Source organism: Erinaceus europaeus, chromosome 11, assembly GCF_950295315.1.
Source record: "Erinaceus europaeus chromosome 11, mEriEur2.1, whole genome shotgun sequence".
NCBI lineage: Eukaryota > Metazoa > Chordata > Mammalia > Eulipotyphla > Erinaceidae > Erinaceus > Erinaceus europaeus.
The window spans coordinates 2,827,819-2,841,239 of NC_080172.1; the positions used below are offsets into that span (position 1 = coordinate 2,827,819).

The window sequence follows — 13,421 nt, forward strand, 5'->3', positions numbered from 1 at the left end:
CCAATATTAAATAAATTAAGTAAAATTAAAAATTAAGAGCAGCAGTTGGTAATAAAATAATAAAAAATAAATAATAGTGGTCCGGGAGGTGGCACAGTAGATAAAATACTGGACTCCCAAGCATGAGGTCCTGAGTTCAGTCCCCGGCAGCACATGTGCCAAAGTGATGTCTGGTTCTTTCTCTCTCTCCTATCTTTCTCATGAGTAAATATATAAAATCTTTTAAAAATAAACAATAGACACCCATGTTCAGCGGAGAAGCAATTACAGAAGCCAGGCCTTCCACTTTCTGTACCCCACAATGACCCTGGGTCCATGCTCCCAGAGGGATAGAGAATAGGAAAGCTATCAGGGGAAGGGATGGGCTATGGAGCTCTGGGGGAGTGGGCATTGTGTGGAAATGTACCCCTCTTATCCTATAGTCTTGTCAATATTTCCATTTTATAAGTAAGTAAAAGGAAAAAATAATAATATAAAGAATAAAATAATGAGAGTAAACTACTGGGCCGTCATCATCAGCATCATTCACTGCTGTTTCTTTCTCTCTGTGGCAACCCCAGGATGCTGAGAGCACGTCTGAAGTTCTCTGGCTGGATGAGATACAGAGGGCGGTCAACCAGGCCAACCTGGACACGGACAGCGCAAAACAATGTAAGCCCTCAGCCCCCTCTCCACCCTCCCTTGCTTCTGGCACTCTGGGTTCTTTTTTATTTATTTAGTGACTAGAGAAAGGCAGAAATCGAGAGGGAACGGGGAGATAGATGATAGATAGACAGACAGACAGACAGACAGACAGGCAGGCAGGCAGGCAGGCAGGCAGACAGATAGGGACCTGCAGTCCTGCTTCGACACTTGCAAAGCTTTCCCCCTGCAAGTGGGGACCAGAGGGCTTAAACCCGGGTACTTGCGCACTGTGTAACACGTGCGCTCAACCAGGTGCGCCACCACCCGGCCCATGTGTCTGGATTTCTGATTCATAGTTGTTTTAATACTTATTTTGATGAGTACTCCGTTGCTCGGCCCTATGCCTCAGCAAGAAGTGAGCCCAGGTTGAAAGCCACATGGTCCCCACGTGTTCAAAGCCTGCGTCACTGCCTCACTCAGCCACCTCCCTGGCTGCTCACTTCTTGGTTTTGTCCCGGTAGCATAGAATGTTGAGCTTCTGAAATCATCTGGACGCTGGTCAACTTTAGTAGCTGAATGCATACTTAGACAGTAAGACTTATCGGCTGCGTTCTTTGAAACGGAATCATGTTCTCTCCAGGTTAATCTGAAAATGTGACTAAACAAAATCTGGGGAGTGGGTGGGGAGAATTCCTAAGCCTTCAGATTTAGAGCTTAATCAAGCGCTTCTTATCCTCGTCCCTGGAAAGCTAGCCTGCTTTTGCTTAATTAGTGTATGTCCTCTCTTCCATTTTATTAGTGTTGTCCAAGGAAGCTGTATAATTAATTAGAGGTTAGTTACATAAGGGCTGGGATAGATAGAATATGGTTATTCATAAAGACTTTGATGCCTGAGACTCCATAGTCCCAGATTCAATCCCCCACACCACCAAAAGCCAGAGCTGATCAGTGCTCTAGGAAAAAAATAATAATAAAGAAAGAAATTAACTATTATACATATTATTTTGTATAAATAAAAAATTTATATATACATTTTAAATATAGAGATGTATCATCTATTTGAGTCTTAGGTTTATAATACTGTATATTCCTACATACAGAGTTCTGTACCTCTGAAACGCACATGGTATGTACACTGTCTACAAACATGAGTTTATACAGAAAAAGGAGATTAGGTCAAGGAACTCCTTTTTATAGTTGTGGAGATGAGGCTAGTAAAGCCCGACTCAGTAGGGCAGAGGGCAGGCGGCAGTGTTACTTCTCCAGAAACAAAGAGGTGTGGTTACCGTAACAGACAGCAGAGTCAGAGTCTTCATCGAGATTATCTGGTTCTCAGGGAACCTATCAAGTCGACTAGCTAATCTGGTCTTCCCAACGGTGAATCTACCAAGTAGATTCTTTGCACAGTGGAAGAGTTCCAAGTCAAATGAATGGAAGTATAGCTTGAATCATCGAGATAGCTGTCCTGACCCTGCCATCAGTCCCAGAATTGAGCCAGTCTGTGGCCTTTGAAGCCCCGGAGTTGAAAGTAAGGGCCAGTTTCCTTTGGAGAAAGAAGTGGTCTACACTCTCTCCAATCTGTGTCATTCATCTTTCTCCCGGGTTCCCCTCAGAGAGATCTACAGTCTGGTCCTGTCATGAGACTGTGCTGGGATGGTAGGACACAGACTTTAGATTTTAGGGGGATTACAGGAAAATGTTATGAACTGACACTAATTCCTGGGGACCCAGTGGTCACAGCAAGGACTTGTGCAGGTCAGGCAACTGATGGAGTTTTAACTCACGTTCACTTACAGTGGGCCTGGCCTATCGTCAGCCCACGAGGCATCCATTATTGCTCGAGTCCAGAATGCAGAACGGAAACAGACAGACTCAGTAATTGGCAGAATCCCCACACTGGCTCAAATGATTAAATCACTTTAATTTCTATTTTCATGAAGGAATGGTATAAGAAGTTACATGATGATCTCAAGAAGCTTCAAAATTGATACATCAGCTTTCTACATATACAAGTAACCTACCTATGTTAAGGGTCCTAGTTAGACTCCTAAAAGCAGGGCCTGGGCAGTGGTGCACTGATTAAGCACACATAGTACCAAGTCTTTACAAAGACCCATGCAAAGATCTGGGCTCTGGTTCCCTACCCGCAGGGGGAACGCTTCACAAGCAATGAAGCCGGTCTAAGGTGTCTCTCTTTCTCTCTCCCTCTCCATCTAACCTCCCTTCCTCTCAATTTCTCTCTGTCCTGTCCAATAAAATGGGGGAAATGGCCACTAGGAGCAGAGGATTCATAGTGCTGGCACTGAGCCTCAACACTAAGAAGAAGAAAAAAAAAGACTCAAGAGTATAATTTGTTAATCAGTCCATTCATAGCATAGTTAAAATCTACTCTGTTGTTTTGGATCATAGAACATTTTTGGCCTGCTAGAGTCCTGATACAGAGATATGTGTTTAAGCTTTGAAGGCATCTATGAGGGACATCTGGTTTACATTGTTTGAGTTTGGAAAAACATGTATCTTTCTTTGACCTGAACTTTTCTTTCCCTTAACATTTTTAAAGTCTATCCATTGTAACATTCCCTAAGAAAGGAAATAATGAATTGAGATGCATACATAACGTTGTGTGAAAGCACGATATTATTATTATTATTATTATTATTATTATTATTATTATTATTATTACTTCTGTATCATCTTTCTGGGGAAATGTTGAATCACAGGATTGTTCTTACAGAAGGGCCACTTTCCTTAAGATAAGTGTTAGTACAGTTCACCCGCCACCGAATTGTTGTCTCGTTTCCCACAGAGACTAAGTTCCAAATCCTCCCCCTTTGTGCTCCTCCTTCCTCCCTCCTGAGCCCCCAAACAGGCTGCAGCAGACCCCCACCCACTGATGGTCCATCCACAGAATAGTATCATTTCTTTTTTAAAAAATCTTTTGGGAGTCGGGCGGCAGTGCAGTGGGGTAAGTGCGCATGGCACAAAGCGTAAGGACCGGTGCAAGGATCCCGGTTCGAGCCCCCGGCTCCCCACCTGCAGGGGAGTCGCTTCACAGGCAGTGAAGCAGGTCTGCAGGTGTCTGTCTTTCTCTCCCCCTCTCTGTCTTCCCCTCCTCTCTCCATTTCTCTCTGTCCTGTCCAACAACGATGACATCAATAACAACAACAATAATAACTACAACAATAAAAATAACAAGGGCAACAAAAAGGAAAATAAATAAATATTAAAAATTGTTTTAAAAAGTCTTTTTTGGAGGCCGGATAGTTGTGCCCATGGTTGAGCACACACATTACTGTGCATAAGGACCAAGGTTCGAGCCCCCAGCCCCCATCTGCAAGGGGAAAAGCTTCACAAGTGGTAAAGCAGGGCTCTCAATTTCTGACAGTCTTTATCCAATAAATAAATAATTAAAAAACAACAGATGAGTGACTGAGCAAGCTGTGTACATATACACAATGGAATACTACTCAGCTATTAAAAATGGTGATTTCACCATTTTCAGCCGATCTTGGATGGACCTTGAAGAAATCCTGTTAAGTGAAATAAGTCAGAAACAGAAGGATGAATATGGGATGATCTCACTCTCAGGCAGAAGTTTAAAAACAAGATCAGGAGAGAAAACACTAAGCAGAACCTGAACTGGAATTGGTGTATTGCACCAAAGTAAAGGACTCTGGGGTGAGTGGGGTGGGGGGAGTACAGGTCCAAAAAGGATGACAGAGGACCTAGTGGGGGTTGTATTATTATGTGGAAAACTGAGAACTGTTATGCATGTACAAACTATTTTATTTACTGTCAAATGTAAAACATTAATCCCCTAATAATGAAATGAAAAAGAAGTAAATGTACAGTGTGGATTTTAAAAATCTTTTTTAGAATTTTATTTATTATAGGGTAGAGAGAGAGAGAAATTGAGAGGGGACGGGGCGATAAAGAGGGAGAGAGAGACAGAGAGACACCCGCAGCCCTGCTGCCCCTCCCAGGCCCCTGTGCATTGCAGTGTGAGCGCTCGCACTCACCCTCACCCAGTGGCACGAAGGACCTGGTAGCAGCTCCTTACACACAGCCAGCACCTTCTACACCCTGGAGACTGTGTGAAATGAGGAAGAGAACACAGAATCTTCTTTGGGGGTTTTCTCCCAGACTTAATTTTAGATTTTCGTTGAGGATAATTAAGTTACAATAAAGGCTAGTGCGTAAGGTGGAAGGACTTTACCTGGTAACTTGGGCCGTGGTCCAGTCCTTGGACACCAGCATTCAGCGATGGAATATGCTCTTCCTACAGCAGGAGAGATGTTTGCTTGCATACCCCTCTCTCAAGGAAAGTTCCGTTGTGCTGTCTTGTTGTTTTCGACGGGTTAGGTTGTTTTCGCCGGGCTGGCTTCACAGGCGGGTAACAGATGACCAGGGACTCATGGTTGAGCTGTAGGCAGTATCTCTTTATTCATGCAGGACGCAGCACAGTCTTAAGACGAGCTAAGTTAAACTCAAAGTACAGTAAAACTCACAATGCTGTCTTTATATATACTTGCCAAGTAGGGTGGAAACAGGATGTGACATAGAGAGGGTGGAGAGAAAAGTGACTGGTAAAAATCAGAGTGACAAGGAGGGGGCAGAGCAGGCGAGAATCCTATCACTGAACCACAAATGCCCTGGAGGGAGGGTGGAACTTGTTAACAGCGGTTATGTAAATAGAATGAAGTGGTTATGTAAATAGAATCGTGTTAAGCAGGGGGGATTTAAACCAAATGAAACAGAAGGGGTCTCCTGCACACCAACACTGTCTTAGATGGAGCGATCAGATGGAGCCCGTGAAATGACCCTCAGCCGCCTGTTGACCCTTCTGTCTCTCGGAGACCACACGCTTCTCCAACACCAGTGCTCCACACTTTCATCCTACATAATCTCCCTGAAGGAGAGGGCGTGGGGTCGGGGGAGACAGCATAATGGTTCTGCAAAGAGACTCTCATGCCCGAGGCTCCAAAGTCCCAGGTTCAGTCCCCTCCACACCACTATAAACCAGAGCTGAGCTGAGCTGAGCTGAGCAGTGCTCGGGTAGGAGAAGGAGAAGGACTCATCTGCTCCTAATAACTTCCATACACATAAGAATATGTACCTGGGAGTCAGGCGGTAGCGCAGCGGGTTAAGTGCACGTGGCGCAAAGCACAAGGACCTGAGTAAGGATCCCAGTTCGAGCCCCCGGCTCCCCACCTGCAGGGGAGTCGCTTCACAGGCGGTGAAGCAGGTCTGCAGGTGTCTGTCTTTCTCTCCCCTTCTCTGTCTTCCCCTCCTCTCTCCATTTCTGTCTTATCTAACAACATCAATAACTACAACAATAATAACTACAACAATAAAGCAACAAGGGCAACAAAAGGGAATAAATAAATATTTTTAAAAATCTTAAAAAAAAAAAAGAATATACACTTTTGTCCAGCAACAATTAGATGTTTCTCCACAAGGACTTCCTTTATTCTTCCTCCTTGATTCTTCCTCCAATTCTTCAGATTTCTGGACTTTGACTCCAGGTTGTTGAAAGTCAGTCATTTTTGCTTTGCCTCTTTTGCCTTCATGTGTGTGGACATGTAAGCATCATTTGAGACCTTGCTGCCATTTTGATTTGTATAGGTTTCTTTCTTTCTTTTTTATTTATTGGTTTGTTTGTTTGTTTTCCCTTTTGATGCCCTTGTTTTTTATTGTTGTTGTATTGTTGTTGTTGTTGTTGTTGTTGTTATTGATGTCATCGTTGTTGGACAGGACAGAGAGAAATGGAGAGAGGAGGGAAAGACAGAGAGGAGGAGAGAAAGACAGACACCTGCAGCCCTGCTTCACCACCTGTGAAGCGACTCCCCTGCAGGTGGGGAGCCGGGGGCTCAAACCAGGATCCTTGCACCGGTCCTTACGCTTTGTGCCATGTGCATTTACCCCGCTGCACTGCCGCCCAGCCCCCTCAATTTGAAATATCTAAAGAAAGCACTACTGCGCTACTGCCTGACTCCATAGTTTCTTTATTTTAAAGAAGGGGGAAACAATCTATTGCTTTCTGGTCTTTCTTTTTTCTTTTTTTTAATCATCTTTATTTATTGGATTGAGACAGTCAGAAATCGAGAAGGAAAGGAAGGGAGGGATAGAGAGGGTGAGGGACAGAGAGACACCTGCAGCCCTGCTTTACCACTTGTGAAGCTTTTCCCCTGCAGGTGGGGACCGGGGGCTCGAACCTGGGTCCTTGTGCGCTCAGCCACCTGGCCCCACTGTTTGGTCTTTCCATTAAGATCTTCCTTTCACTTAGAAAGCTTTTTACCTTGGTTTTCTTCCCTTTCGTTCTTCACTTCTAACTTGGCACAGTCACAGGTCCTACTTGTTGGGCCAGAATATTCTCAACCTGGAACGAAAGTTGTAAAAAGGAAGGGCCAGGTGGTGGCGCACACATCACAGTGCGCAAAGACCCAGGTTCAAGCCCCTGGCCCCCACCTGCAGGGGGAAAGCTTTATGAGTGGGGAAGCAGGGCTGCAGGTGACTCTCTGTCTCTCTCCTGTCTCTTCCCATCTCTCTGTCTCTATCCAATAATAAATAAATAATACATGTAAAAAACTTTTCATAAAATAAATAAGGAATGCTCTGTGTTAATTTTTCTCTTTGTGAAACCTCACCGTGGTTTCGCTTATGGGGGAGAAACTTCTATTTCAAATAAGATAAAATGTTTTCTTTTCTTCTAAATATTTTATTTATTTTTTAATTAATTAATTAATTTTTTAACCAGAGCACTGCTCAGCTCTGGCTTATGGTGGTATGGGGGATTAAACCTGGGGCTTCAAAGCCTCAAGCATGAGAGTCTCTTTGCATAACCATGATGCTATCTACCCCCACTTGATAAAATTTTTTCTATTATAAATCCTAACTGCTTCCAGATGTGAATTTCTGAATCACGTTGCAGAGATCCAGCAGTTGTGGCTGGTATCTCTTGAGAGCTTAGATCAGGTCCCTAATGACAGCCTTGTAAAGTAAGCTGGACTGCACAAGAGAATACAAGGGTGTCTGTAACTTAAGCAGGATTTTGCTGATTCTAAAATAAAGGTCCTTGTAAAGATACTTCCCAAACACTGAGTAGTGACCTAGGGAAGAGTTATGTATCTATGGCCAGTGCTCATTTTTTCCATTTCATACTGCAGTGAATACATAGCCTGCAGCCTCGATGCCACACAATAGCTACTAGGAAAAATGGCATTTTCCTTACCATCTCCTGTGTGACAGTCCTGTTCCCTTTGAATAGCCAATATGCTATCTCCCCAGGCCAAGAATTCTCTTCTTGTAGCCTGAGTTTCAGTAAGTGAGTTGACGGCTGTCTTGAGCATATATGTGGCACTTACTACCAAAAAGCAAAATCAGTCAGTCCACCAAGCTTAATACCGAAATCAATCAGTCCGCCAAGCTTAATACCAAGCAGTTGCTAAAATATTGAACTTTGTCTTTGCGAGCTTCTGGGATAATAAGATGAGAACCATTAATTGAGATTTTTTTTTTTCAACTCCTAGGGGTTTCAGTGGTCGTCAACGTGAATCAGTGTTTGGAAAATGAAAGCAGAAGTGATATTCTGTCAGCTCTGAAGTCTCCAAGCTTTAATGATAATGATATACTTCCTGAATGTACTGACCAGTACTATACAGCCCTTGCAAAAGCGAAGGAACGGAAATCTGGAAGTGGTGAGCTTTTTTCATTATTTAGAGCAAACTAATATCATTTTGAGTATTAGGGCTCCTGTGATAGATTTTCCCAATGTTAAGACAAACATTGTTGCATATTTGCATTTCTTTTTTTTTAAATATTTATTTATTATTTATTCCCTTTTGTTGCCCTTGTTTTATTGTTATTAATATTGTTATTGTAGTTATGACTGATGTCATTGTTGTTGGATAGTACAGAGAGAAATAGAGAGAGGAGGGGAAGACAGAGGGGGAGAGAAAGATAGACACCTGTAGACCTGCTTCACCACCTGTGAAGCAACTGCATATTTGCATTTCTTTTTTTAATTTATTTTTTATTTAAGAAAGGATAAATTAACAAAACCATAGGGTAGTAGGGGTACAACTCCACACAGTTCCCACCACCCGATCTCCATATCCCATCCCCTCCCCTGATAGCTTTCCCATTCTCTATCCCTCTGGGAGCATGGACCCAGGGTCATTGTGGGTTGCAGAAGATAGAAGGTCTGGCTTCTGTAATTGCTTCCCCGCTGAATATGGGTGTTGACTGGTCGGTCCACACTCCCAGCCTGCCTCTCTCTTTCCCTAGTAGGGTGGGTCTCTGGGGAAGCAGAGCTCCAGGACACATTGGTGGGGTCTTCAGTCCAGGGAAGCCTGGCTGGCATCCTGATGGCATCTGGAACCTGGTGGCTGAAAAGAGAGTTAACATAGGGAGTCAGGCTGTAGTGTAGCGGGCTAAGCGCAGGTGGCGCAAAGCACAAGGACCAGCATAAGGATCCCGGTTCCAACCCCGGCTCCCCACCTGCAGGGGAGTCGCTTCACAGGCGGTGAAGCAGGTCTGCAGGTGTCTATCTTTCTCTCCTCCTCTCTGTCTTCCCCTCCTCTCTCCATTTCTCTCTGTCCTATCCAACAATGACAACAACAATAATAACTACAACAATAAAACAACAAGGGCAACAAAAGGGAATAAATAAAAAATAAAAATATATATATATATAAAAAAAGAGAGTTAACATACAAAGCAAAACAAATTGTTGAGCAATCATGGACCCAAAGGTTGGAACAGTGGAGAGGAAGTGTTAGGGGGATACTCACTGCAAACTCTAGTGTACTTCTGCTTTCAGGTATATATTTTGCAGTAGTTTATGGATACGTGTGAACATATGCTCTCTCTCACAGAACCTGGTCTATATCTAGGTTTTGGGACTTTGTTAGAAAGTGAACCACCTGGGATGGAATTAGAGAATACTATGAAAGGAAAGGTCTCACCCGAGTGATGAAGCTGAAGGGTTGTCATTCCACACGTGAAGTCTCTGGACACAGTCTGAGCTGAAGCATGTTGAGGTGGCAATTGTTGTGTTGATTATGTTGCAATCGGCAGATGCAATATTATTTTATATGGATTGGGAGAGGCATGCGGGAAAGTGGGCCCTATCCTAAGGTTCCAGGACTGGGAGAAATATAGGCTCTATAGTGGAGATGTGAGGTTCCTACTGTCTTAGGGTTCAAAAAGACAATGGATAGTTAATGTTATCATCACATTATTTGGTAATTGGGTTAACTTTAAAAAGTCCTTTTCTTAGGGTTTGCTGTATAGTACCCAGTATCTTGTAAATAGCTGTGGAAAAGCTTAAGAAGTATGGGTACTAACTGTTTCCTGAAAGTTTTGTAGAATTCGTTTGTGAAGCCATCTGGTCCAGGACTTTTGTTGTTGGGGAGATTCTTAATAACGGTTTCAATTTCTTTGTCTGTGATTGGTGCATTTAGGTTTTGTAGTTCTTCTTGATTCAGTTTTGGAAGGGCATATGTTTCTAGGAATTGTTCCATTTCTTCCAGATTCTCTAGCTTGGTGGCGTATAGTTCTTCATAGAAGTTTCACATGATTTTCTGGATTTCTGTGGTGTCAGTTGTGATATCTCCTCCATTGTTTACAATTCTATTAATTTGAGTCTTCTCTCTTTTTTGTTTGGTGAGTCTGGCTAGGGGTTTGTCAATTTTGTTTAATCTTTCAAAGAACCAACATTTGGCTTCATTGATCTTTTGTATGGTTCTCTTATTTTCGATGTTGTTTATTTCTGCTCTAACTTTAGTGATTTCTGTCCTTCTGGTTGCTTTAGGGTTCCTTCGCTCCTCTCCCTCTAAGTCCTTGAGGTGTGCAGTAAGGTCGTTCATTTGAGCTTTTTCTTGTTGTTTAATATGTGATTGTATGGCTATAAGTTTCCCTCTCAATACTGCTTTAGCTGTGTCCCAAATATTTTGATAACTTGTGTCTTCATTTTCTTTTGTTTCCAGGAACATTTGAATTTCTTGCTTGAGTGACTCTCTGACCCAGTGGTTCTTAAGAAGTATGTTGTGTAGTTTCCAAATTCTGTGACTTTTAATAATTTTTTGTTTGTTGTTAAGTGTTAGTTTTACTCCACTGTGGTCTGAGAAGATGCTTGGGATGATTTCGATGTTCTTGAATTTATTGATGCTGTCTCTGTGGCCTAACATGTGGTCTATCCTTGAGTATGTGTTACGTGGATTTGAAAAGAATGTGTATTCCATTTTTTGGGGGTGAAGGACTCTGGAAATTTCCAAGAGGTCTAGTCTGTCAATCTCTTCATTTAATTCTCTTGTATCTTTGTTGATTCTCTGCTTTGTTGATCTAAGTGTGAGAGTGGGGTGTTAAAGTCTCCCACTATTATTGTATTACTATTGATGTATTTTTGAAATTCTTTCAGTAGGTGCTTGATGTATTTAGATGATCCCTCAGTGGGTGCATAGATGTTAATAATTGTTAAGTCTTCTTGGCTGATTGATCCTCTAATCATTATGTAATGTCCCTGCCTATCTTTTATTACTTTATTTAATTTAAAATCTATTGTGTCTGAGATGAGAATGGCTGTTCCTGCCTTTTTTTGTGGTCCGTTAGCCTGCATGATAGTTTTCCATCCTTACACTTTAAGTCTGTGTTTATCTTGTTGTGTCAGATGGGATTTTTGCAAGCAGCATATGGTTGGGTTATGTTTTCTGAACCACCACCCCCCAACTCTGTGCCTTTTGATGGGTGAGTTTAAGCCACTGACATTTATTGATATTATGGATTTAATGTATTGTAGTGCCATTGTTCAACAAATTTTTATTTGCTCTGATATATTGCAAGTATTATAGTAATGTTCTTGTTTATAAGAGGTCTTTTAGAACCTCTTTCAGGGCCAGCTTGGTGATGGTTGCCTCCTTTAACTGTTGTTTGTCTGAGAAGGTTTTGATCCCTCCATCTAGTTTGAATGAAAGTCTAGCAGGATATATTATCCTTGGTTGAAACCCTTTTTCATTCAGGGCTCGATAGATATCTTGCCATTCTCTTTTGGCTTTTAGAGTTTAAGTGGAGAAGTCTGCTGATAGTCTTATGGGTTTTCCCCTGTATGTGACTTTTTGTTTTTTCTCTTGCAGCCTTTAGGATCCTTTCTTTATCCTTACTTCTTCTCATTGTGACTATGATGTGTCTTGGTGTCTTCAGGTTTGGGTTGATTCTGTTTGGAACTCTCTGGGCCTCTTGAATCTTAATGTCCTTTCTGTTACTCAGGTCTGAGAAGTTTTCTTCTATAATTTCCTCTAGAATGTTTCCTTCCCCTTCAGGATGTGTTCCTGTTCTCTGTGGTAAAGGAAAAAATATTTGTTTTAAATACTCTTTTCTTGCTTTTGGATATTTGCGGTTTAGTTGGTAACAATGCATGGGATAGCATCAGAAAATTGAGAACATATGACCATGTAGGGAGGCTGTCTTACATAAATCTTGCTTGCTGAAGCGCTCCTCCAATAAGCATTCCTCCAAGAAATATTCCCATCTATATTTCTGTCAATCCTTTTTGAGAGATGATATCTTGGAATGGAAAGAAAAGATCTTGTACCCCTCTAGGCTAGACAAATCATCTAATGAGCATGAGGTAAATGGATAAGAAAGAAAAAGAATTAAAAAATTAAAAAAGCTCTCAGTAGCACATACACTTCCTGTCTGCATGGGAGCAGCTGAGGAACTCTGAGTAGCTAGCTCACCACTTGGTCCTCAGCATCATGTTTAAATAGAGCACAGAGGACTCTGGGAAAAAGAAAGGGAAGGTCAGTAAGGATGTTTAACAAAAAAAAGAACATAGGCAAGTAAAGGCTTACAGACCCATGTTCTGTCTTCTCCACTGCTCAGATCCTTCGGAGACACCCTTAATTCAAAAGTTTTCTTCATCCTGCCTTCAGAGACCTTTCTGTGAAATTTTCCTTTACCTAACACACATTTGGGGACTGAGGGCAGCAGATTTGTTTGTTTTAGTTGCTTTGATAGGGTAGAAAGAAATTAAGAGAAAGAAGTGAGATAGAGTGGGGGGGGGGGCAGAGACACCTGCAGCCCTGCGTCACCACTAGAGGAGTTTCCCTCTTGCCAATGGGGACTAGGGGCTTGAACACAGGTTCTTGTATATTGCACCATGTGCACTCCACCAGGTGTGCCACTGGTAAGCTTACCACCCAACAACAACCAAAAAAGTTCTACCTTTTCATTTATCGAGGAGTTTCACAATCCAGAAGTTGATTACTTCAGATGATTTAAAACTGGCCCCTCGTTCTGATAATCAGTGTGTCCAATTAAGCAGTTGTGTCCATTGGTAGTTGTGTAAGTAGACTCCCAAAGTCAAGCCTACATCACACAATGAGAGGCAAAAAAAAAAAAAAAAATCAAACACCCAGTCAGGAGATCTGAGGGAAGCTAGTGGAGAAAGTTGTAGATGTAAATGGGTGAACTGTCTTTTTGCCAGAGCACTGCTCAGCTCTAGCTTGTGGTGGTGCGGAGGCTTAAAAGTGGGACTTCGAAGCCTCAGGCATGAGAGTCTGTTTGCATAATCATGATGCTATCTGCCCCTGCCCTGAGTTATCTTCAGAGGACAGATTGTCCTGTGTTGAGATATAACATGCAGACAGACATAACTCAAGATTCCTTAGTTTTCAGTAAAATTTGGAATAGTATAAAATTCACCAGTTTTAAAAGAGCAATTGGAAAGTGCTGGTTGCCTCCTCGCTCAGCCAAGTTTAGTATTGAGAAGTGCATCCATTTCAGTATTTTTCCCATTT

The 13,421-nt window shown here is 42.3% G+C and overlaps 1 protein-coding gene across 1 annotated transcript in view; it reads left to right on the top strand.

Annotated features, from left to right (window-relative positions):
- The window catches only part of IQGAP2 (IQ motif containing GTPase activating protein 2), a 162,097-nt gene that overhangs the window by 69,070 nt on the left and 79,606 nt on the right, over nt 1-13,421 (top strand). Inside the window, exons 12-13 of the mRNA XM_007518536.3 lie at nt 561-651; nt 8,154-8,321. Of these exons, the coding sequence (XP_007518598.2) occupies nt 561-651; nt 8,154-8,321 (259 nt within the window). The remainder of the gene's footprint in view (nt 1-560; nt 652-8,153; nt 8,322-13,421) is intronic.